At 33.2% G+C, this 26,867-nt stretch overlaps 1 protein-coding gene across 3 annotated transcripts in view; it reads right to left on the bottom strand.

Annotated features, from left to right (window-relative positions):
• Positions 1-7,686: 7,686 nt before the first annotated feature.
• CHD1 (chromodomain helicase DNA binding protein 1) overlaps positions 7,687-26,867 on the bottom strand; it is a 78,178-nt gene continuing 58,997 nt past the window's right edge. For 2 of the 3 annotated variants that reach the window (XM_058726283.1, XM_058726292.1), the window contains 13 exons: positions 26,055-26,096; positions 24,581-24,711; positions 23,760-23,898; positions 23,388-23,538; positions 22,282-22,404; positions 21,053-21,181; positions 20,337-20,600; positions 19,845-19,985; positions 14,538-14,716; positions 12,756-12,852; positions 11,718-11,769; positions 11,000-11,210; positions 7,687-9,229 (listed from right to left, as the gene is read on the bottom strand). In XM_058726283.1, coding sequence (XP_058582266.1) covers positions 8,884-9,229; positions 11,000-11,210; positions 11,718-11,769; positions 12,756-12,852; positions 14,538-14,716; positions 19,845-19,985; positions 20,337-20,600; positions 21,053-21,181; positions 22,282-22,404; positions 23,388-23,538; positions 23,760-23,898; positions 24,581-24,711; positions 26,055-26,096 — 2,005 coding nt within the window. In that variant the 3' untranslated portion in view covers positions 7,687-8,883. The remainder of the gene's footprint in view (positions 9,230-10,999; positions 11,211-11,717; positions 11,770-12,755; positions 12,853-14,537; positions 14,717-19,844; positions 19,986-20,336; positions 20,601-21,052; positions 21,182-22,281; positions 22,405-23,387; positions 23,539-23,759; positions 23,899-24,580; positions 24,712-26,054; positions 26,097-26,867) is intronic. The other variant, XM_058726298.1, reaches the window with a different exon arrangement.

Here is a 26,867-nt window from a genome sequence, read left to right as displayed (position 1 = left end):
CCAAGCACCCCCAATCCATTAATTTTTAATGGATTCTTAAAGGCTGATTGTGGGCTAGTGCTGTGGTTTGCAAAAGCAGAAAAAACAGAGGTACTACAGGAAATTTTAAGTTTTTGAAGGAAACATATTGATAATGTCCATTTGTCCAAAACAATATTAACTATCCACTTGAGATAGTTCAGTTTCATCATTAGATCCCACTACATTACAAAGTTGTTTTTTGATGGTTTCTTTCATAAGAATCAAGTATTATGAGAAAATCAATGTAGAATAGGTAATGAGGGTGGCAGACTCCAATCTGATTCCATGATTTAAGAAGTTGTACAACAGGTGCACATATTTCAAGAATAAGTACTTGTGGTTATATTAACAATGCAAAAAATATCACTTTTTCTTTTAATACTCAGAAAATTAAGATTAGAAGGGAATCTCCTTGACAAGATAAAGGTCACATACAAAAAAACTATGGCTAATACCATATTCATTGGCGAAAAGAATGAATTCACCCCAGATGGGAATAAGGCAATTCTTATAATAAGATACCTATTCTTACAGACAGTATAACAGAGGTCCTAGGAAGTACATTAAGGCAAGAACAAAAGGCATAAAAGATTGTGAAGATACAAATAAAACTTCTTTTCAGAGAAGATTGATGTAGAAAATCTTAAAGCACTTGGAAGTAGCTATTTTAACTAATTGTTGAGTGTAGCAAGGTCCACAGGAAAAAGGTTGAGTCCAAAAATCAATACAGACTAAAAAAATGGAAATAAAAAAGCATTTTAAGGGGGTAAATATAACAACATATGTGCAAGATTTATACACTGAAAAATCACAATGATGAGCAAAATTAAAGACCTAAATAATGGAGATAAACACTGTGTTCCGAAGTCAGCTGTCTCAATCTTGTTAAAGTGACAATATTCCCCAAATTGATTATAGGTTCAATATAATTTCAATCAAAATCCAGCAGGCTTTTGGTAGAAATTTACAATTTGATTCTAAAATGTTATGTGGAAAAGCCAAGGAATTTGGAAGGCCATACAATTGTGAAAAATAATAAAATTTAGAACTTAGACTACCTGATTTCATAATTTACGAATTCAAGTGCAGTAATCAAGACGTGTTATTGGCATAGACAAATATAAATTAAGAAAGAATAGGGAGCCCAGAAAGAGGCCCAGCCATATACGAACAATTGATTTTCAATAAGGTAAAATAGAAATTCAGTGGAAAATGATAGTCTTTTCAACAGATGGTGTTGGAAAAATTAGATATGCATATCCAAAAAACAAAGTCAAAAACTAAAAACCAACCCCCACCCTCCACCCCAACGCTTGGTTCATACCCCACACTACATACAAAAATCAACTTGAAATGGTTCATAGACTTAATGCAATTCCTAAAGGTATAATAATCCTTTTAAAAGAAAACATAGGAGGGACGCCTGGGTGGTTCAGTCAGTTAAGCATCCGACTTCAGCTCAGCTCATGATCTCTTGTTGTGAACTCGAGCCCCACAATAGGCTCTGTGCTGACAGCTCAGAGCCTGGAGCCTGCTTCGGATTCTGTCTTCCTCTCTCTCTGCCCTTCCCCTGCTCATGCTCTGTCCCTCCCTCTCTCCAAAATATTAAAAAAAAAATTTTTTAATAAATAAAACATAGGAGAAAAATCTTTGTGATCTTGAGTTAGGCAAAGATTTCTACACACAAAGAAGGAAACATCCATAGTAGAAATAAAATGGAAACACTGGATTTTATCAAAATTTTTTTAAATTCTCCATTTCAAAAGATACTGTTAAGAAAAAGATAAGCCATAGACTAGTTTATCTAAACTCATATCATAGTTTATCTGATACATGAATTTTATCAACAAATCTACTTTGTAAAATTTAAAAAAATTTTGAATACTAGAAATAAGAATGGCAAGTAAACACATTAAAAGATGTTGAGGGGCGCCTGGGTGGCTCAGTCGGTTAAGCGGCCGACTTCGGCTCAGGTCATGATCTCACAGTCCGTGAGTTTGAGCCCCGCGTCAGGCTCTGTGCTGACAGCTCAGAGCCTGGAGCCTGTTTCAGATTCTGTGCCTCCCTCTCTCTGACCCTCCCCCGTTCATGCTCTGTCTCTCTCTGTCTCAAAAATAAATAAACGTTAAAAAAAACAAAAACAAAAAACAAACAAACAAACAAAAAAGATGTTGAATACCAGTAGTCACTAGAGAAATACAAATTGTTATCACTACCCACCTATCAGAATGGTTACATGAAAAATTAAACCCTACGATACAAAATGCTCTTACATGGTTGAAGAGTAACAGGAATTCTCATCTATAGCTGGTGGGAACATAAAATGGTATATCCACTTTGGAAAATAGTTTGGCAGTTTTTTACAAAGTAAAACATATATTTTAGCATACAATCTAGAAATCCCACTCCAAAGTACTTCCCCCCAAATTTAGAATATGTACCCAGAGAGTTGTATGTGAAAATTTACAACATCTTTAAACAAAATGGCCAAATAACTGGAAACCCAGTTGGTGAATGGATAAACAAATTGTAAACACTCAATACAAAGAATATCACTCCATAATGAAAAGTAACGAGCCACTGATAAATGCAAAAACACAGATGAATCTCAAAAACATTATACTAAATGAAAGGCTGGCTCAAAGCCAATATTTTGTATGATTCCTTTAAGTAACATGAAAAAGTAAACACTATAGGGACAAATCAGTGGTTGCCAGGGACTAGATGTAGGGAAATCAGCGTGTGATTACTTTTTGGGGGTGATGGAAAGATTTTAGATCTTAAATATGTTGGTGGTTGAACAACTGTATAATATGTCAAAGCTTATTACAATGCACACCTAAAAAGGATGAATTTACCTTATATAAACATGATCTAAAGTTTTTTTAATGGGAAAAAAACATCAAAAACCAGAGAGATGTTTTTTCTATTTCACTTTAAAAACATTGGCAATGCAACATAGTTCTCTTGTATTATGGTGCCTTTACAAGTTGTGTTCTTTCCTTATGAGTAGAAAAAGACAATCTATCATGCCACCTAGAAACATATGTCCTATTAAAAGATAAAGACAAATCAAAATATTTTATATTTTCCTAACATACATCTCTGAATATCTCTCCACAAAGTATCGTATTTCTTAAATAGCCTTAAGTTACAAAAACTAGTTTTTCATTACATAAGTGTTTTAATTATAACAGGAGAATTAACCTCTGTATTATTCAAGTCAACAGAATAAATATTAAAATTCTTACAATCATATTACTTGAGGCCTTTCTCTGCCTATTTTAATTTCTAGACATGAGACTTGGGTGTTTCTCTATGTTTCAGGTGATTTTTATTAGTTGAGTTAAAAAACAAAAGATAGCAAAAGACTCTAGTTATATAGATAATAATAAGTGATACAAATGTCTCCAAAAACATTAACAGATCAGGTAACAATGGAAAGACAAAAAGTTTAATAATGCTGGCCACTTATGGGACATAGCATTTCTGGGAAAGAACCAAAATAATGGAAAAAAATACAATTGATATGTTGAGACACTGTTTAAAGTGCTAGGGGATACAGTGGTGAACAAGATAAGGTCCCTCCCCTAATGAAACTTACATGTTAGTAAGGAGGGAATGACAAATCAAAAAAAAAAAAATGAAGTCAAGTAGTAGTGAGTGCTAGAAGAAAAAGCAAGATAAGGGATACAAAAATGGTAGGGGCATGTTTACCAGTTTAGAGACTTGATGGGACTCATTCAAGTGAGGGAACAAGCTTTGTACAAATCAGGGATAAAGGCTTTCTTGACAGAGGAAACAGCGAAACAAAGATCCATATGTATTCTTTGGTGCATTATAAGAGGGTAGTGTGAGTGAGGCAGAAAAAATAGAAAAAAAAACCAGGGATAAAGCGCCATAGATTATAAAAGTTGTGAATGCTGAGTTTACTCCCTTATCAAAAATTATGGAACACTGGCAGTTCTTAAAAAAATTTTTTTTAATGTTTATTTTAGAGAAACAGAGCGCAAGCATAAGAGGAGCAGAGAGAGGGAGACACAGAATTGGAAGCAGGCTCCAGGCTCTGAGCTGTCAGCACCAAGCCTGACACAGCGCTCAAACTCACAAGACATGAGATCGTGACCTAATCAAAGTAAGACGCCCAACCAACTGAGCCACCCAGGCACCCTGCCAGTTTTTTTTTTTTAATGTCATTGGTGGAGAAGAGTCTGGTTTTCTGTATTTTAATGGTAGATATCTATTAGGGGCATCTGCGTGGCTCAGTTGGTTGAGCATCCGACTCTTGATTTAGGCTCAGGTCATGATCCCAGGTGTGTGGGATCAAGCCCCAGTAGGGCTTAGCCTGGAGTCTGCTTAAGATTCTATTTCCCTCTGACCCACTCCCTTGCTCCTGCTCTCTAAAATGAGTAAAAATAAAGAAAAAGAGTAGATACCTATTAGATATCTAAGTGGAGACGAGTTCAGGGGAATGGCTGAAGCTGAAGAGACCAAGCAGAGAAATGCAAAGGGAAGGAAAAATAGTAAAGTTGTTAAGACAGAGGACAGAAATCAAAAATATTGTGATAGTGATACCAGGTTTCCAGAAAATAGAAAGAACTGGTCAAGGGACAAGACTTGAACAAAAATAAATAAATAAAACCACACCTAGACTCAGCAGAGTGAAATTGAAGAACAGAGACAAAGCAAAGTTTTGAAAGGTAGTAACAGGAAAAATCAATGAGTGCCAGGTTAATTCCACAGCTCATCTACAGACTGGAAACCTAATAGTAGCCTACAGTAATAAAATTAAAATGCAATTCCCATTTCTGCCAGATAATGTAAATCAACACATCAATGTAATCATCCTAGCTCATTTAACAGAAGCACTATGAGCTCAGGTTTTGTTTTGAGGCTATTTATACCTTTTCAACTTAATATTTAGATCCAGACTCAAATGTAGACTGGGACATAGAATTAAAAGCATCTTACTCATTTTTCAGTTTGAACTACCAATCTTGTTTCAAATAAAGGTTGGTTATGTTTTTGTAATGTTTATTTGTTTTGGGGAGCGAGAGTACATGCAGGAACAGGGGAGGGGCAGAGACAGGGCAGACAGAGGATCCTAAGCAGGCTCCATGCTGACAGCATAGAAGCTGATGTGGGGCTCAAACACAAGAACTATGAGACCATGACCTGAGCCAAAGTCTGATGCTTGACTGACTGAGCCACTCAGGCACCCCAGTTTTGTTTTTGTTTTTTAACTGAAGGCCAAGATGGCAATAGCCTTTTAGGATAGAAAATGTGGCACATAAAGATCCATTGAAGAATTTGTATAGATACTTGGAAACAGTTTGGAAAGTATTTTTTAATCCTACTTTACCAAGTAATCTTATCTTTCATTCTTTAACTTAGCTAATATCCCTATCCTTAGGTCTTTCTTTATAAAAGAATCCAAAGATTTCCTAATAAAATCAGTCTATTAGGTTCTTGGAGGAAAAAAAAAAAAAAGAAAAATATTAGCATAAAGAATCTATAAAATTACTCACTACAGTCATTGTCAGGAGAAAATATAATTTCAATTGAATTGTTTTAAATGTCTAAAATGAGAAGATGAGAATTTTAACACAGAAATTCTGACACTGTCAAGATATTTTTGTTGTACTTTCACCTAGTTGCCTCCCCTTAAACATGCTCATAAATCTTGCATAAGGTGCTGCAACATAGTAATAGTTTTATCTATACTTTTAAATCGAGTCTTAAACTTAAGCAATAGGTTTGATAGTTGTTTATATTAATGTTAGATATCAATTTAGAAACATTTAAAAATATTATTCCATTATTTGCTAAGTAATGAACTACTCAAAATTTTAATAATTAAACCACATTTACGAGTTCACATTAAAATTTCAGACGAAGCAAGGTAAGTCTAAATGAAGCCCGTATTTAAAAACTAGTTGCTTTTCCAACCCCCTCCCCCTTTCAAATCACCACAGCCCTTGACAAGAAATATCACAACTATAAACCTACATTATTATTTATGGCTTAAAGATCATTGTCTAGTCAGAAACAGAGTAACGAAGATAGGAATTATGCCATTTATACCACTGTATAGTCTTGATAAATCTCAAGAAAATGAAATCAGTGTATCTATACAACCCTTTCATAATTTAACTACAAAAATGAATTACAGAAATTATTGTATTTGTAATCTACCATGTCTTATGCAACTTCTATAAAAATTTCAGTTTTATTAAGCCACTCACTCTGAAATTAGTGAACAAATCATTCACACTCCAGTTTTCCACAGCTTTCCAGTCTAAAATTATTTTCTAACATACCCTGAAGAATACTTTCTTTATAAGCAAACAGGCCATTGCTTTTAATAAGAAATCATTTATTGTATATTATTAAAGTGGAGGGTTAATTGGTACAGTACTATGCATAATCTCTCACCCTTAAAAATTTAAACACAAATGGATATAAATAGCAAAGCAGAATGAGCATGTAATAGACAAAATTTAAGCATATTTTATAGAGAATGTTCCCTGTTATATCTATGTACCAATGTTCTTCTCCATTGTGTCTTAGTAAGTTTATGGCTTGTTCCTCTTCTACATGATTGCTGACTTTTTACAAATAATGAACATATTTTCCATCAATTAATGTTACATACAGTTTTAGGTTTTCCATTCAACTCAGCTAATTAGGTGATTGATATATTCAACTAAATATGGCATTGTTAAGAAAGAGCCCATTCCATTGCCTCAAAAAATGTAATATTGTTCTTCTATGATATTTTGTATAATAGAATATAATGCAAATATCCCAGCTACAAAGTGATGAATTAAAAATGCAACCCTGATCTTTTTACTATGTCAATATTACAACTTCGTTAAGCATTATCTTGTTGTGTTAAATGCTATCTTGTGGAATAATCATTTACATTAAATGTGGAAAAAGTGGAAAAGCTTAAAAATGTGTACCGGCACTATGTTTTATCACTTTTAAATTTAATTATAAATTGACATTTAAAAATTGGGTTAGTGTTCCTATGTTATCTGATATACCAGGAAAAAACAGATTATCGTTCTTCAGGTAACTAAAAGAGGGATCACCAAAAAAAAAATAAAAATAAAAATAAAAATAAAAAGGAAAGCTTTGTTCACATAAAATTTTAGACTTTAATGGAGAAAATTAAAATGTTTAAAAAAAAATACATCCATCTATGGACAAATTTCTGTAGATTATTCCCACAGTTTATCAACATGGGACACTTTAAAGACTATTATAGGCATATACCAATATACTTATATTTGTCAAAGTTAAGATTCAAATTTGTTACATCACAGCGCACATCCAAGAATGTGTCACATGTTCAAAAATCCCCACTGAATATAACAAAATAAAAATCTGTGAATAAATATAAGGCATTCTGAAATAAAATCTGCAGGAAACCAACAAAGATTTCTATGATCTAATTTTACTTCATAGATTCATATAGTCTTCAAAATAGACTTAGTTTTGTAGTGCCACACACTTAATATTCAACTGCTTACCAAAATACCTTTTGCCTGGTAGCTAAACGTTACTACTTTAAAAAAAAAAAAAAAAAAAAAAAAAAAAAAAAAAAATTAAGTGCTTGAGCGAGTAAGAATGCAGCAGAAAATTACAGGAGCCCACATATCCTTTTTCTTAAATTTAATTTGTCATATATAAGGTTTTTATATACAATCAGTGTGCATTGTAACAGTTTATATTAAAAGTCAATCAAGTTTATCTAAAATGTTACCTGGCTGCATAGCACATTTGACATTATTGCCCACATGAAAAGGGAAAACAAATGGATTTTACAATAACTTTTGGCCATTTTGGATTCTGAAAAGTGTTCATACACCTACCCTTTTAAACCAAATGCATCTGAAAAAAATGTTTCCAGAGCATGCAGTTTAGATTTTACATATTATCTCACCATTTTGTTACTACAAACACAATATTTACTAAAAAAGAAAAAATGAAAGAAATAACATTTATCTAATAAAATAGTCAATATAAAAAGAGACTAATGGAATTAAGTGGCCCCTTTCCCCATTTTTTACATTCTAAACAATGATTCCATCAAGACAAATCATTAAAAAGTGTTATTACACTGATAATTTTTTTTAAATGATAAGAAGGCCTGAGTTGGTAGGGAAAGGAACAGTCAAAAAAAGCCTGAGCAGGGAAAGGAAGTAAGGAAAGCTCATTTAATCCATTTACAATAATTTACAGCCATGTGTGTGTGTATGTGTAAAAAGGCATAATAACAGATCACAAACAGGAAATTCCTGGCTATTTTACAGATATAAGTACAGAATTTAAATATTCAAGCTTGTGATGAAAAGCGGCAAGGTGGTCGCAGTGTACAATGTAAACAAGTAGCTTTGGAAAGTGAACAAAGTCCTTGAGTGTTTTTTCTTTATTAAGAAAAGAACTCTCTTTCATTCCTTCCTGAAACATGATCACAGGTCAGAGTAAAGTTCATATACAAACATAATTTAAATGGAGGTCAGTCTAAAATCACTGACTTAAAAACAGTTTTATCCAGCCTATATGGAAGGGCAGTGTTGAGGTCCCTGTAATAGTAAACATTTTCCATTTCTTTAAAAAAGAAAAAAAAAAAAGTACTACAGTATTTGTAGTACAGTGCAGCATAATCCTTAAATATAAAAATATTTTCTCTTCTGTTGGGATAATAGACCTTGCATCCTGGAAAGAAGTAACAATACTGCTACTGATAGAAGATCTGTTTATATCTTTCAAGTCATGTAAGGCAATTACTGTGTTGGTTTATGATATATGGCTAAAAGAAAAGTCCAGAAAGACAAAAAGTATCAGTTTTTGTTATGTTTTCCGACTACTCCAGGTATGCTCAGGTGTACTTTTGTGTTCAACTGAGTGTTCAAATGGAGATCTGGAGCCATAAGGAGACCTCTGATCTAGTGGTGATCTGGGGCCACTACTGGAAGCTCTGTGGTCCATCTGCCAATCTGAGTGATACCTATAATCCCTGGAAGATTTATGGTGTGTATATTCAGAACTTGCCCGATGGTCTGAATGCAACCGATGGTCTGAATGAGAACGATGATCAGAATGAGATCTGTCCTTTAAACTTCCTTCCAAATTTGACCTGTGATCTCTACTCCTGTGATCATCCAGTTTTCTGTGTTTCTCTCTATCACTATAATACCTAATGGAAGAGAAATTAGGGATTAAATTAATGATGGAAATTAAATGTTTCCAAATAGAAAAAATATTAAAAAAATAAAACAGAAAAATACTTTAAGGCATCCTTTTAAATTGTATAGAAGCTCTGTGTTTCACAACAAGACCTCCTCAGTGAGCTTAAGTCACTGGACCTGTCTCTGCATGCCTCTGTGGAAAAATCATTCAATTCACAAAACTAAAGTGAACCATACAGAGAACCTCAGATACCATCTAATTTTACATGCCCATTTTTAATTATTTACTTAATATAATTTTATTTTTAATTAAACTATAATGGACATGCAGTATATTAGTTGCAGGGGTACAACACAGTGATATGAAATTATATACATCATGAAATGCTCACCAGGGTAAGTGTATAGTTACCATCTGTCACCATACAAAGTTATTACAATATTACTAAGCTGTACTTTATACCCCCATGACTTATTTTATAACTGAAAATCTGTACCTCTTAATCTCCTGTACCTATTTCACCCATCTCCCTGACTCCATTCCCCTCCCTCCTGGCAACCACCAGTTTGTTCTCTTGTCTTTATGAGTCTTTTTTGCTTTTCTGTTTGTCCACTGTTTTTGTTTGTTGTTTGTTTTTTATTCCAGATACAAGTGAAATTTTATGCTATTTGTCTTTCTCTAACTTATTTCAATTAGCTCACATGCCCATTTTTCAACTGATTGTTAATTTTTATTCTATGGGACATTTGTCTTAATGCATCTTAATTATCTGGAAGTGGGGGTTAGGATAATGATATAGAATACCCTTGAAATCAGAGCCTTTTATGAAACTCTAAGCAGAAAAAATAAAAACCTTTAAAATTCAGTCTATGAACTAATTTGTAGAAGAGAACTTTCACTGGTTGGGGAAAAGTCCTTGTTACAAAAAAAATATGAATTATGTTCTGTAAGTCTGTGAAATTATAAATATTTACTGCTACAAACAGGGCTTTGCATTTTGTGCCCTTTTCTAATTATAAGAGCCATTCTACAATTGATACTTATTATGTGACAGCACTTCTATCATAGAGAAGAAATGATTGCAGTAAGCACAACTAAAATGTGAAGAAAATCTAATTCCTCTATTTCTGATCTTTTTTTCTTCTCAGTTTTTTCTTTTGCTTTTAACTAACTGATGAAAATACTCCTTTATGAAATAAAATGTATTCTGTTGTTATATTCAGATTGTTTAACTACTTAAAGGCTTCAAAAAACAACAAAACAATACTAAACAGAGAAAACTTCCTGATTTCAGGACTACCCCAGACTGCCATGATTAAGTTTATCCTCAGTAGGGTGTTTTCACATAAATTAATTTTTCCCCTAGGAGTTTTTTAGTGGAATGGAACACAGAATTCTGCCCATCAAATTTCAGTCATATTCCATCAAGCTTTAATTTTACTCTGTTATTGTATTTTGAAGAGTATTTGAGCCAATATCCTCTAAAACCAACAAAAATGAATGCTATGACTTATACAGAACTCCCTATACTTTCATCTCTTACTGCACACTTTATAACTAAAAAAATTTTTGGAAAAATTCAGTTCTTAATACTAACAAAAAGTACTCTATATCAGGTTTTTTTTTTTTTTTTAATTTGTAAACAAACACCTTAATTTCACATAAGATCTGTTCTGATTACCTGAATAATGAATTGGCTGGCAAGGTCAAATAGAGTACATAAAGGTCAAAAAGAGAAGGACACAAATAAGCAAAACTGCAAAACCATCCAGTTTACCTGCTTTCTTGCTTGTAATGATCCCAGTCACGATGATCTTTACCATTACTAAAGGAAGAATAGGGTCTTTTCCTAGAGTCACTCTTTTTGTAAGAATCTCCCTGATGTCGGTCTTTATGATGATCATGATACTGAGATAAGTGTCTATCAGATGAATAACTGTCCCTGCTGCTATCATCGTGATTTGTATTCTCTTTTAATCTTTCCACATCTGTTAGATAAAAGAGTACAGCTTTTGTTAATGACTTAAAAAAAACACATGGTAAACAAAAGTAACTTTGCTGCTAGATTACAAGAACTCTTATTTCAAATCCAGATAAACAAAATCAGTTGCCAAATACTGTTAAAGACTTTAGAACCGGTCTATAAAGGCAGAGCTAAGTCTTATAAAGGGTTACTGTATTCTGAAGTGTGAAAAACCACAACTGAAACAATTTGGAGACCATTTCCTTCTCAGACTATACTTTTGTGACTCTTGCACAGACAGAATACATTATTATATTCTAAATCTTGTTTAAAAATACATTCATTTTAACAATTATTCTATCATTTCTTGAAACTGGCAAAAAAGGTTGATTTATGGAGAGGTTAATAAGCTAAAGTTATTGTTTAAGATAAAAGATTCAATACTAAAACCTGAGTATGTGTCATCTAAAACAAACCTGAAAGAGGAAAACAGTTTTTAAATTTACTTTCTAAAACAATTAGTAACACTTACCTGGATTTCTAATTACTTGAGCATTCAGGCTGCTGTTCTGGTCATTATTTTGCTAAAATAAATGCACATATGTAAGAATCTTTTAAGTGGCTTCAAATACCCTTACAAAATAGGAAAAAGAAAAAACACCCCAAAATGGAAATCCTGATGCTGAAAGAAGTTCTCACACACATGTATAAATGCATCACTTGCAGATTTTTTTTAAACATAGACTGTCTTTCTTAAAAAATTCGACCTTGAAATAATTTTAGAATTACAGAAAAGCTGCAAAAACAGTAAAGTTCCCATATGCTGTTTACCCAGCTTTTCCTAATGTTAACATCTCACATAACACCACAGTATGATAATCAAAACTAAGTGTTAACACTGGCACAATACTATGAAATGAACTAGAAACTGTGTTCAAATTTTTAACATTTTTCCACTAAGATCCCTTTTCTGTTCCAGGATCCAATCTGGAACTCCATATTACATTGGGTTTTCTTATCTTCTTAGTTTCCTCTAATCTAATGAATAGCTTTTTACGTTGTTTTGTCTTCAATGACCTTGACACTTTTCAAATGTAAGACAGTTATTTTGTAGAATACCTCTCTCAATTGGAGTTTGTCTGGTATTTTCACATGATCAAATTAAGGTACTACATTTTTGCCAAGAATTCCACAGAAGTGATCTACCTTTCTTATTAGCACACTATACTGATGGTTCATGATGTTGATAGGTCTTATTTTAGCTGATGTTACCCTTCACCATTTAAGGTGGTGTAAGCAGATTTCTCTTCTATAAAGTCATTATTTTTCTCTTTGTAATTAATAAACATCTTAGATGAGATACTTTTAGACTATGCCAATATCTTGTTTTCTCAGCCACTAATTTTAGCTTCCTTCAGAACATCTACCTGCAGCAACTTTTATTGTGGTCTGACAGTGATTCTGTATTTCCTTTATTCCTCCTACATTTATTAATTGAATTCTTCTACAAGAAAGAATGTCTCAGTTTTAATAACATAAATTAAAGGAAAAATATGATGCATCAATTTACCTGAGATTCCTGCCGTTTTTTAATAGCATGCTTATATAACTTATGTAATTTTCTTGCATCAAACTCCGTAAACTTAGATACAAAAATCCACAGGTTTCTAGAAAAAGAACAGGTAATCAGTCTGGTAGAAAATATTTAGCTTTTTCATGGAATCCTTATCCCCTAGGTAGAAACACATACACATATACTTAGCCTTCCGTAGAACAAAGTCTAAAGAGATTATTTCTACAAACTGTAAGAGACTCTTAAATACAGAAAACAAACTGAGGGTTGATGGGGGGGTGGTGTGCGGAGGAGAGGGGAAAACGGGTGATGGGCATTGAGGAGGGCACTTACTGGGATGAGCAATGCGTTTTGTATGTGAAGTGATGAATCATGGGAATATATCCCCAAAACCAAGAGCACAGTGTATACACTGTATGTTTAGCTAACTTGACAATAATTTAAAAAAATAAAAAAATAAATAAATAACTTTATATGGAGGTGCCTGGGTGGCTCAGCTGTTTACACCTTTGACTTCGGCTCAGGTCATGATCTCCACTGCGGGCATTCGGGCCCCTCATCGGGCTCTGTGCTGACAGCTCAGAACCTGGAGCCTATTTCAGATTCTGTGTCTCCCTCTCTCTGCCCCTTCCTGTTTGTGCTTTCTCTCTCAAAAATAAATAAATAAAAAATAAAATAAAAACTTTATATGGCTAAGACTCCAACCTTTTTTTTTTTTTTTTAAAGTAATCTCTACACCCAACGTGGGGCTTGAACTCATGACCCTGAGATCAAGAATCACATGCTCCACCCACTGAGCCAAATTGGTGTCCCCATTTGGGTAAGACTCCAAATAAAACCAAACATTGTTTTAGTTCTCTTCCAAATCCCTTAATTTTATAGCCTTTTAGAGCAAAAAAAGCAGTAATCCATCCTATTGAAACCAAAAATATGTAAATTTACAAGTCAAAAAGGGACTCGTATTATGATTTATATTAGGTATAAAAGAAACAAGCTATGTTAGTAGTCTGAATAAAGATACCATCAGATAATGTGCATTAAGGAGAAAGGGGACAAGGATAGAATTTCTTTTTTAACTTTAATCATCACTCCTTCAGAAATATGTCATTACAGTTTTTTGCTTTGGTATGTAGCTGCACTGCATAAAGCAAGAAATCAGCAGACTAATAAACTGACAGGACTGGTTTATGGTCATTTTATAGTATTCCTAACTTGTCTTGCAGTTTGGCTTAACACTGATCTGATCTGGTAATCATTAAATGATTTGTATAATACAGCAGCTCAGACTTAAAATTTTAAGATCAACTGTGCTGCTGCTTCTAAAATAAAAGGGAAAATAAAAGTGTGCATTTTACACTGTTTGAGAATATTAATTCTTACAAGGCTATATACTCACACCTGGAAGATGAATTGCTAAATTTATGTAACAAATTTGTTTATTTGGAACTGCAAACTAAAGATATTACTAAGAATAATTTGGTGAAGTGCAGAGATTTTTAAAAATAAAATGCAATCTGAATTTTAATGAAACAATGTTGACTATTTCTTAATGACAGAGGTGCCACCTGTGCCTTATCATGATGTGAATTAAGCAATCATTCATAAATAAAAAGCTTTAAAGGGAAAAAATGAAAACAAATGCCTTCAGATTACTTCTTTAAATAGTATTTTGTTATCTAAACTTCAGAATAGGAAAAATAAATTGAAATATGAGACAATTAGATGGTTACATAATTACAATTTAGGAAATTAACATTTCCTAAAAAGTACATCACTTACTTTCTCCACTGCTTGATTTGTTCAGGATTTGTATACTCTTTCAGACATTCTGTGATATGGTCTCCAATTTTTATTAAACACTGTCTAGTATGCTCCAGTTGTTCTCTTTCTGAAAGGCCTTTTTCAGGCCTATCAAGTTGTTTCAAAGCTGCTTTGACAGGCCTCATTCTTTCTTTACACTTTAAAATGGGAAAATAAGAACATGTATTAAAAACAAGAATTCAACAAAGATCTACTTCTTTCAATGATATCTATATGAGTAAATATAGCACTGTTTGATGTTAAAATAAGCATTAAAGCTCGCCTCACAGCTCTTAAATATCAGGGTTTTTTTCCCCTCAGATTATCTTCAGAAAGTAAGGTTTTTCATTATCATTTAAATTCAACCTTTGTGCATGTAAAAGCTTTGGATTAATTTACCCTCTGTAAAAATGGTTACTTTCTGCACTGCAACACATCATGAAGCAGTCTTTTTTTTTTTTTTTTAAAGTTTATTTCGAGAGAAAAAGAGACAGAGAATGTGCACTTGTGTGGGGGAGGGGCCGAGAGAAAGAGAGAGAGAGATAGACAGACTGACCGACCGACCGACCGACCGAGAATCCCAAGCAGGTTCCATGCTGACAGTACAAGGTTAAGATCATGACCTGAGCTGAATCCAAGACTTGGGTGCTTATCTGACTGAGCCACCCAGGCGCCCCAATCATCATCAAGCAGTCTTAAAACACAGAATGTTAAAAAATAAAATATTTCAGACTATAACTTAATACCCTAGACTCACTCTAATGTAGAACAAAATGTAAAAATATGAGGACCTTTTATAAAATAAAATATGCTGTCAAACTATTAAAATCAATTGACCTATAAGTATAAATTGTCTATTCTTCTAAACCTTTGGGACAAAACAAAGTAACTAATGAATTTTGCTCTTACCATATTTTGGCTACTCAAAGAGTTGGTGATACTTGATAGAAACCAACCTTTTTCCTTACCCTACATATCACTAGCATGCTAATAAAAAGAGGATATAACAAAAATTGATGATTCAGTTAAAATACAATTTGTGCAATAAAAACTATAACCTCAGGGGCGCCTGGGTGACTCATCTGGTTGGGCATCCAACTTTGGCTCAGGTCACAATCTCAAGGTTTGTGAGTTCAAGCCCCACTTTGGGCTCTGTGCCGACAGCTCAGAGCCTGGAATGTGTTTCATATTCTCTCTCTCTCTCTCTCTCTCTCTGTTCCTCCCCTGCTCGATCTCGCTCTCTCTCTCTCAAAAATAAATAAAAGATTTAAAAAACAAAACAAAACAAACTATAACCTTACACCAAAAGTAGAATGAAAATATCACTAAAAAAGCAAACTAATTTATATATATTAACATATATTAATATATATTAACATGTAAAGCAAATTTAAAATGAACAATGATTAATAATAATTAATAATTTACAAGTAGTAAAGTTGGGTTAGTTCAGGAATGTTAAGGATGGATCAATTACAGACAATATATTTAGTGAGTTCAAGCCCATGTCGGGCTCGGTGCTGACAGCTCAGAGCCTAAAGCCTGCATCAGATTCTCTGTCTCCCCCTCTCTCTGCCCCTGTCCCACTCGTGCTGTTTCTCAGAAATAAATAAACACTAAAAAAAAAAAAAAAAAAAAAAAAAAATCCTTGTATTGTTGCTGTGGAAGGGCCACTCTTATTATAAATTAACTGTCTATATTATGTGTGGAATTGTTTCTGTGGATTTTATTCTGTTTTACTGACCTATTTGTCCAGATCATTTGGAACTTATCCAACTTTTGTCAGGAATAACTTAAATAACATTAGAATCAAATATTTTTTACTTAAAATTAGAACTCAGCCAGGCCTGATTTTTTTTTTTTTAAGAAATCTTTTTCTAATTTTTAGCATTACTCCTGTATCTGTTCTCTACATTTCCTGCTTCTTGTTCAATTTTGGTAGTTTATATTCTGCTAGAAAATGATTCATTCAGTGTATGTCATTCGACTGTATACCCTGTTCTCAGCATTGTCCTAGACTCAGGAGACAGAGCAGTAAATAAAAAGACACCTTGCCTTTGTGGAACCTGTACTCTAGTAGGAGAAAACAGCCAATAAATAAATAGACTATGTGTTGGATGGTGACAACTGTGATAAAGAAAAAGAAAGCAAGAAAAAGTAGAGAGGTTTCTACTTCATATACAGTATCAGAGAAGAGTGATGTTTGAGCAGACATCTAAAGAACATGAAGGAGTAAGCTATTTTGAGCAGAGGAAGTTCTAAAATTTTTATGTTCAAAGGAACAGTATAAATGACAGTGTGGCTGGGACCTACTAAGTGAGGGAAGTAGCAGAGATGATGGGAGTAATAAATCAGATGCAGCATCTTTTGGCCTATAATTATGAATCTTTTAATCCTGAGTGAGAGGGAAAGCCACTCAAGGATTTTAAGTCAAAAATAAGAGGGGTGACTTTATTCTCCCTGATAGTCGCTATCACTCTGGTTGCTGTGGGGAGTATGCATTGAGGAACGAAAAGGGTATAGCAGGGGATAGAGTAGGAATGGTGAAAACAGCTATGAAGCTGTTGAAAGAATCCAGGGAAGAGATGGCTGTAGCTTGAAGCAGTATGGCAGAGCCAATATCATTTGCTTAGTCCAGTATCATTTGTTCATTGACTGATTGGGGGGCGGGGGGAGGGGATAAGAAAAAAAGGAGGAATTCATGACTGAAATCCATGCGCTAAGGCCAGGGCCTGAAGATGGGAAATGGAGCAATGGTAATAAATATTTATAAAGTACTTACTATGTATCAGAAGCTGTGTGTTGTGTAAAAGGCACCTCTTTTGATTCCAGTAGTAGGCCTTTGCAATACTATTTATTTTATTGAAGAAACTGAAGTTCAGACTGACATAACATCTGGCAAACCCAGGTCTGACCTGGAACTCTGTATTCATTCTTGACTATTAAATTATACTCACATTTAGGAGACAGATCAATAAGGCACAAAATAAGATGCTAAATTAGGCAAGGATGTGAAGGAAAATGAAGACTGAGAAAAGGCCATTAAATTTATAATTATAGCTATTCCCAAATAAAATTTATACAGTAGTAAAATCGTAATCATGTAAGCTCTGGCTCCAGAGTCCATGTTTAAAATAATTCCATTCTTCATCTCCATAATACAAGAGATTTTAAGATCAATTATGAAGGTTAGTGAAGAAGAAATTCATGTATTGGGCACAACAGGAAATTTTCCTTTAAGGCAGTTACATGAACAAGTCAGAAAGCCAAGGAGGAAATGTGGGCAAAGAAAAGAGGCAAGAGGTGCAATTACACCAAACTCAGTAATGAGCAGGTAAAGGAAGCAGTTCAAAGAGTTCATTTTCACCTCAGAAAAGCAAAAGCACATCACCATCTACCTTCCCATTTCTACCCAACAGAGAGGGGTTTAAAATAAAAAATTAATAGAAAATGGATACGCTAGGTTAAGAAGAACCAAGTCACAAACAGAAAGATTAATCTTAAAAAGATGCTAAGTAATGCCAGCCTGTAAACCTGAAGACACAGAAATGAAAAGTCTAGAGATATGTACAAATAAGTAAGATGGAAGACAGGAACAAGAGTAGCTTATCTGAATGTCTCCAATATTATTAGGGATTGGAGGGATGTGAACAGCCAAAAATAAGGAGGAGAAAAACCTATGGTAGGAACTATTATACTTAAAGTGCATGAATAATATTTGAAGCCCTATTAGGGCATGCCATGGAATTAGCAGGAATGAATAAATGGGTTCACTGATCAACCTTCTCTAGTTAGGATACAAAGTAGAAGAAAACAGGACAAGAAGTTAACCCGGGGAATATAGAATGGTACAGTAGGTAAAACAAAAACGTGATTTTAGAAGTGAAAATTTCCACCTTTCAAGTCTAGCATTTAATTTATACCAGCGATAAACTTGACTTAAGATTACACCTTAGCAGTGCCAAAGATTCAGATTCTAGGGATCCTAAAGAGGAAATACTTTCTTATAAGAATATATATTTACACATATTTGTGCATACCTTAACTATATATAAATATGATACTTTCTTTCTGAGGAGGCTCCATGCCCAGGGGATGTGCCCAGTGTAGGGCTTGAACTCACAACCTCGAGATCAAGACCTCGAGATCAAGAGTCAGATGCTTTACCAAGTCACCCAGGCGCCCCAATGAGATATACATTTATATATCAGACTATAAATTTTCACTTTGGGTGCTACCAATAACAGCATGTCTCTTATTCAAGGATAATTTGTACCGGTCTCATATCATGCAGTCTTTTTTTTCTAACAGTATTACTCCTTCTTGATTTTGCTCTGTATCTGGATTCTTTTAGTCCTTTATCAATCTGATGGCATGTCTATATTCAATAACAACATCCACTACAACAATTTCTTAAAATAAAGGCACTAGCTGAAAAACTTTCCATGTATTAACTCATTTAATCATTATACTTACTTTTTGAACTGGCTCCAGAGCCAGTATATTCAATTACTATACCAAACTGTTTTTCCACACTGCAACCTCACTATAAAGTTTTCCTCAAAATTTGTATCACAGTTAATTTCACAGTTGAGACTATTTTGGTTTCCTGATTATATTCAGTAAATAAATCATCTGGAAAAACGCCAAGATAGTTCCTCTCTGACTTTGATGAACATAAAAGCATGGTACCATGTAAAACCAGTATTTTTTAGACCAGTGTTACTCAAGGTCTATGAACTTGTACTAGTCCACAATGGGGGACAGGTACAGAAATTTTAGAAACCTTCATATCAATTTGACAGTGCAATTTTATGTCTGTCATAAGCCCCAGTGGGCTTATTACATTTTGTGTATTTTTCCCTTACTTTCACTTCTCTAACGAAATTATTATTATTATTATTTTTAACTATACTTTCTAAGAATACTGGCCTATAAAATACTGGGGGGAAAATAGCTCGTCATTTACTGTAGATAAGAAGCACTGTTTTATATAGATAAAAGGTTCAGGAACTGAAAACTTTAAAATTCTGAAGTTGAAGGGAAAAAAATTCACTCTAAGTGTTCCTTAAATGACTTTCCCTAAAGTCTTTAATAAGAAGTTTTTCCAAGTTAATTGTACATTTATAACTTTCAAAATTTAAATCTATTGCCTTTATCAATCTGAATTGCAATACTACCCAATTCAAATACATTTCTAAATTAAAAGCTCCAAAAGATAAAACTGCCAATTAAAATAAAATATTATATGAATTCTTACTAATAACCAGTAAGTCTACTACTTACAATGCTGAATGTCTTCTGATCTAGCTCTTCAGATTCTTCAGATATGGGAACTGGTTCACCACTTGCTGTGATATGAACTGGAGCATCTGACACTGAAGATTTCTTGGATCTTTCCTTGCTATCAGACTTGGATTCACTCAACTAAAGAAAAAGGGGAAAAAAATCCAGCAACAACAAAGGTGAAATGATTAACACTTTCAGAAAACAATTAATGTATCTTTTTATTCTATAATTGCTTGTTCACATTCCATACTCTTTTTCTTTCCCCAATTTTATTTGGGGAAACCAAAAAAAAATTACTGTGTAACATTACCCTACAGGTAAGGCATTTAAAAAAACAGATCCAAACCTATTTTTCTCCTCTTCTAGATACCCACATGTATTTTTAAAGAACTTATTCAGGCTAATTTGGGCTGATAGACAGTTTATTTTCCTAAAATGTAAATATGTTGATTTTGTCACTTTCTAAGTTTTACATTATGATTTGCATACCTTTTCTTCCTTTATGTCTTTTTCTTTCTGTATAGCTTCTTTTACTTTGTTTTCTCTTTTCTCTTTAAAATCTTTTTCCTTTAAATCTTTCTTATCCTCTTTTTCTTTTATCTCCCTTTTAAGTTCTCTTTTATTCTCTTTTTCTTTTGCTTCCCTCTTTTCTTCTGATTCCTTCTTTATAAAAACATCTGGCTCAGGTCTTTCTTCACTGTCTCTTTCTGTTTTAATTTTTTTATTTGGATGTTTCACAGAAGTGATCTCATCCTGAAAAGTGCAAGTATGGCCAATGTATTACTAACCAAATCTTGACAAAGACTAATTTCTTTCTTTGTATGACTATAGATTGCATGTATGTGGATTCGGAAAGAAATAACCCAGAATCCCATTAATAATGATACATGCAATGTTCAACCTTCCTATAAAAACTAAAGTAAGCCAGTCCCATTCAAAATAAAATTAAAGGAGACAGAACCTCATTTAAATGGCAAACCTCTGAAAAGGAAGAACCTTTGCTCTATCCCTCTTAGTGACATTCTATGGGACAAGTAGAATTCTGTTCTCCATGTGAGACTATGTAATAAACTACACAAAATGAACTTCAGTACCTAAATGTAAAATTTTAGGTCTTAGTTCAATTTTTAAATGGCAAGTATACTAAAACACATTATGTTCCCTTTCTAATATAAAAAGGCTGTTCTTCCAAAACACATTCTTACCTTATCATCATCTTCATCAGACTTCTCTGAGGGCAAGGGTGAAGAATCACTCTTTATTTCTTCTTTCACTTTTATAGACTTCAATGCTTTATTCTTCTTAGCTCTTGCTTTTCTCCTCTTTGAACCTCCCTAAAAATAATTATTTTATTCTAACCAACTCCAGAGATTCAATTTTAAAAAATTCCTTAAGTAGTAAATCTTAAAAGTTAACACATATTCCTACCCAATCCTTGGTCTATTGGTAATAAGTTACACCAATCTTAGAAAGTCAACAAAACTGACATAATTTAATGAGTCAAGTACATATTATCATGAGTAACTGATACTAACTATAATTATTCCTTTAAAAAAGAATTAAAGCGGGGCGCCTGGGTGGCGCAGTCGGTTAAGCGTCCGACTTCAGCCAGGTCACGATCTCGCGGTCCGTGAGTTCGAGCCCCGCGTCAGGCTCTGGGCTGATGGCTCGGAGCCTGGAGCCTGTTTCCGATTCTGTGTCTCCCTCTCTCTCTGCCCCTCCCCCGTTCATGCTCTGTCTCTCTCTGTCCCAAAAATAAATAAAAAACGTTGAAAAAAAAAATTTTTTAAAAAATAAAAAAAAAAATAAAAATAAAAAAGAATTAAAGCAAAGTGGAAGTTGAAAAAAAATGGAAGGTTTTTCACCTTTCTAATTTACAATTATCTTCAACTAAATTTGATCCTAACAGAGATAGCATTAAAATTATTTTACATAAAAATTATTTTACACAATGTAATTATATAATCACATTGTGATTATAATGTAAATTGTAAAGACTGTTTCTAATGACCTCTCTTTCAGTGTATTTTTCCTACTCTTCTGAACCCCTCTCATAAATAAGCTCTGTGACCTTTAATGCTGTACCTTTAGCTCTCCAATAACACCAAATAAAATAGTCATAGAGGCCCGACCTCTCAAAAATTACTCCTCTCTAAACAAGTTGCCCCCACCACCTATCCAAACACCAGGAAACACACACATACACACACACACACACACACACACACAACCCAGGATCCTACTTCTGAAAGACTTACCAGTTTTAAAAGAAATACAGAGACAACTGAAGGCAAATATCACCATATACAATTAAAGCTACTAAAATATAGAAAAATACACTTGTAAGGTCATATTAGACTTAGATGTCTAGGGCTATCACTAAACTACACTTACTGAAAAGTAAATTGTTCTCAAGCACTAAGTTTTAACTTACTGCACCAGAAAGTCTCTGAGCTTCTTTTCTTGCAAGATCTTTACTAAGTAATTTGATGAGGTAGTCTGCACGTGTCTGCAACTGCTTTGCTTGTGGTTTTTTATCAGGATCATCTGGAAGAATCTGAAAGAAATTAACTTTCTCAGGTTGTTCTTAATAAATTACATGAAAATGTTACTGCCTAAAAAATTCTCACTCATTGAAAGAAATACATATAATTTACTGACAGGTTACAACTGTTAAAATTTATGGGCATTAAACAACTAAGAGTGCAAAATACATTTTTATATACCTACGCCACAGCAAAGATTTAATTTGCCTGGGAATAAGTTCTAAATAAATACATGAAAAAAAAATGCCTACATTCAAAATAATAATACAAAGTGTGAGGTTAAAAATTTCTTTTCCAATATACAAGTGTATTTAGCATTCAGTGTTATTAAACATTACAGTATTCTTAGATATCCTTCCTTTCTCAATAACAGTACATTTAACTGTACAGTATACAAAGAGTCCTAGAACAATCTTATCATCTATTTAAGGTGACCCAAAGCATGCACCTTGAGAAAATATCCACAGTGGGATTTTAAACTATTTTAAGTTTGGCCTCACAGGCAACAAATGACAGAGCACCAATATCAAAAGGTTCCCCTCTGTCTGTGAAAAAGTAAAATATAAAAATATAATTTAAATAAGATAAAAAGATAAGGCAATGCTTCCTGTTTTTTCCAGTTTACGCAAAGAAATGATTTTAGCTACTAGGGTAGTATCAAATCACCAAAATCCCTAAATATTGTTTGATTTTAGCAAAAAATTATAAAATATTTCAGAATCATTTTTTTGATAAAAATAAGATAATGATGGAATTAGAGGTTTAAACTTAATGCTATGAAGAAAAATATACCTATGCCTTAGTAACAAGTATATAATTTTAGAGGTAAAGCAAAATCTCACATCATTTAAATTCAACCCCTTCATGAAAACCAAGAAGCCAAGGTCATACAGCTCGTTAGGGCCTTGGTTTCCCATCAGTCTAATTAATTTCTAACATAATTTAAAAGCAAAAATCTAACATCAATGGTCAACAGAAACAAATATTTAAGTACCTTGTGTGTTAGACTGAGGTCAGGATCCATTTTAATCATTTCCCAGCTTCCATATCCATATTCGTAGATACCAATTAACAAATTGGAATCATCTTCTTTGCCCCAGTCTATATCAAAATGAGCTGCCTTTGTATGGCATGGGATAGTATACCTAGTAACAAAGTTAATAACCACTGTCAAGTTTATAACTGCCATATTAAAATTTTGAAAAACATATTTAAATTATTAGAACTTCAAAACACTATGCTTTATTTTATCTTTAAAAACATTTCATTCAAGCTAGCCAGTGACATAAAAAAACATTTTGAACATCCATACACAGCTGAATTATTAACAATAAATATTTTATAATGGGTATAGTAAGTAACTCACTGTTTTCTTTCTTCTGGATCTGAAGGAATGGATTTATGCAATGGTATCAATTCTTCTTCATGGGAGATGACGAGCTTGGCATTCACTTGTACTCCTGATATTCGGAATGTTGGACCCTTCACTTTTCCAAGTCTACCACCTTAATTTTTTTTAAGACATAAAAAAGTATGAAATATACAATTCTAAGCAAGATACACTATGATGTATATTAATAAGCATTACTTATTTAGCTAATCAATTCGTTTTACCTGTTTATATTATTGGGAGGGGGCACTTGTTGGCAAACTCTAAATTCACTACAAGATTTTTCAGTACATACTAGTACTTACATTATAGCAGATGTGAATTCACAGAAAGCATTTCTTAATTGTTTTATCAATTGCACAAGATACTTCAATCTATTAATGCTGTCACCTTCTAAATAGAGTTCTAGCATGATTTTTTCCAGTACATTTTATTACTAAATCTTATCTAAATATTTTCATTTAGGTAAATTACAAAATAAGCATAATGAAGTAATTATGCCCCAAAACAATATTATACATGTACACTATCTTTTCCTAGCCATTTATATACAAAAAATACAGTAACACCTAATGCTATCTACCAGCTAGAATATACCAGACAGAAAGACAAACTCTATTGGTTTCAGTAATACAATTCTATTACCCATTTCCTATTACCCAGGAATGGTCCTGCTTTGTTTTTTAAAGCATCTTTCAAGAGTGATGAATAGGTAGCTAAGATATAATACATACCAAACTCACATAATTTGAAACTTCTATTTACCTCCCTTTAAATCATTCTCACTTTAATATTACCTGTTCGTTCTGTTCCTGAAGAATTATCCTTTAGAGCTTTAATGCAACCGTTATGTACCAATTCTCCTAGTCGTCTGAGGTCGGTCTCTGACTTATCAACTAATTCAGCATCCCGAGCAATTGCATCTAATCTGTTAATGAAATAATATAATTCTCAGGTAAACATGCAGAATAAAGTGGCACCATTTAAGGGAGACTAAGTTTCACTTTATCTCAAGCTCTACAAGTCACTTTCCATGCCCTACAAATTCTGGTTCAGATAACTGGCACAAGATACATTTAAAAACAAAAAAAACAAAAAAAACAAAAAAAAAACATTTAAATGTTAAAATATTTGGCAGGGAAACAATTCATTTATATATTCAAGAATAATACAGTTAACCAATTCATTACAGAATGGTATGCTTCAAATTGAAGATTATGTAATAATTCTGTAAAAGCTTTTAATAACCAATCAAATATTAAATTCAAAAGCAGTTAAGCACTGTAATACAGATGAACTTTAAACAACACAAGCTTGAACTGGGCAGGTCCAGTTATCTGGATTTTTTTCGATAAATACAGTATAGTACTCTAAATATTCAAAATAAAACAAATACTTTTAAAATGGAGGTTAAGAGAGAAAAAATAGAACTAAGCCAATTTGAGTCTTTGCCACTGTATATTCAGACAGTGGATTAGCCACAACCAAACGTCAAAGAATATTCAAATCACCAACAATTACTGAGATTAACCATTAACTTAAAAAAAAAAACAAAAAAAACCTGTCCTGATAATCTGAATTTTTTTTTTTTTTTAATTTTTTTTTAATTTTTTTTGGGACAGAGAGAGACAGAGCATGAACGGGGGAGGGGCAGAGAGAGAGGGAGACACAGAATCGGAAACAGGCTCCAGGCTCCGAGCCATCAGCCCAGAGCCTGACGCGGGGCTCGAACTCACGGACCGCGAGATCGTGACCTGGCTGAAGTCGGACGCTTAACCGACTGCGCCACCCAGGCGCCCCGATAATCTGAATTTTAATAGCTGGTATAAGAAGGAACTCTAATCAGGGAAACTTAAGAAAATTTCCCTAGTAGGGCAACAGAACTGGTCTTTAAGTCAAAAGACTGAAATTAGCAGCTCACCTTCTGGAAGGATAAATCTGCTTTTCATGTTTGTGATGGAAAAAAAGGGATAAAAGCATATGCAAAGTACAATTATGAAAACACTGAGTATTAAAAAACAATGTTGAGTATTTTATAGATCTATGTATTTTAAAGAAAACTTCATTTGTAGATAAAATTTTAGAGACTAGAAGGAATTGAGAATATAAAAATCTTTTTAAAAGTCTACTTGAAATTTGCTTTCTACGGACTTTGTAAATGACTTTTAAAGCAAATTTAACAAAGTAGCTAAAGTGAGTATTAGCATAAGTAAATAAAGCTGACGGCATGTAACCCACATGTAATTCTATGAGAATGACAAACATGTTTACCTTTCCAGAGGGCCACCAAACTTCTTGTAACTCTTGATAAACCTAACAGAAAATAATTGTTTGGTTTAAATGTGGGCTTCACTATCCATTAAAAAATAGATTTGTAAATATACAGAAATAAGAAAATACTTGTTAGTTCAAAAATTAATTCAAGGTACTGTTTACTACCAACACAAATGAATAAACTATGCTAAAGACAAAAATGTTAAAACATTAAGATATACCGAGTAAGACAAGACATATTTTTACACCCAGGATGATGTTCAGAAACCAATATAAATAAAACAATAGAAGCTAAATTTTATTTTAGAAATTACTTTATTATTTTCACAAGACAAGTTCAAGGCTACCACAGGAAGTGTCTCCCAAATTATCAATCAATCATACTACTCCTCCTCAAATTCCAAGTACTGTTTTCTGAATAATACCTTTAACTCAGATGTATGGTATTATACCAACAATGGAAAATAAAAATTTTCCTTAAGAACAAAGCTACCCAAGTGGTTGATGGATGAGGGAAAATATCCAGGAAAAGTAGAAGCTGAAATGTTCTTCAACTAAAGACAGAAAGTCCAGCAAATCAGGTGGTCATAAAAGTACTCTTAATAAAATCTAACAATATATTTAGTTTTCTGGTAGAAAGAAGGAGGAAGAACTTTATCAGTCAGGTCTATGGTTTAAAAGAAAAGAGTTACAATGACTTGAAAGAAACAACAAACTCCCAAAATACAGCAATGAGCAACCTTTTCACAAATTTCATAAGCAAAAATTGACATAAACAAAAGTTGGCTGTTATCCTGTTCCCCTTAAATA

This window comes from Neofelis nebulosa, chromosome 1, assembly GCF_028018385.1.
Source record: "Neofelis nebulosa isolate mNeoNeb1 chromosome 1, mNeoNeb1.pri, whole genome shotgun sequence".
Taxonomy (NCBI): Eukaryota; Metazoa; Chordata; class Mammalia; order Carnivora; family Felidae; genus Neofelis; species Neofelis nebulosa.
The sequence above is the reverse complement of the archived record's forward strand: the minus strand, read 5'-3'. Positions and strand labels throughout refer to the sequence as shown.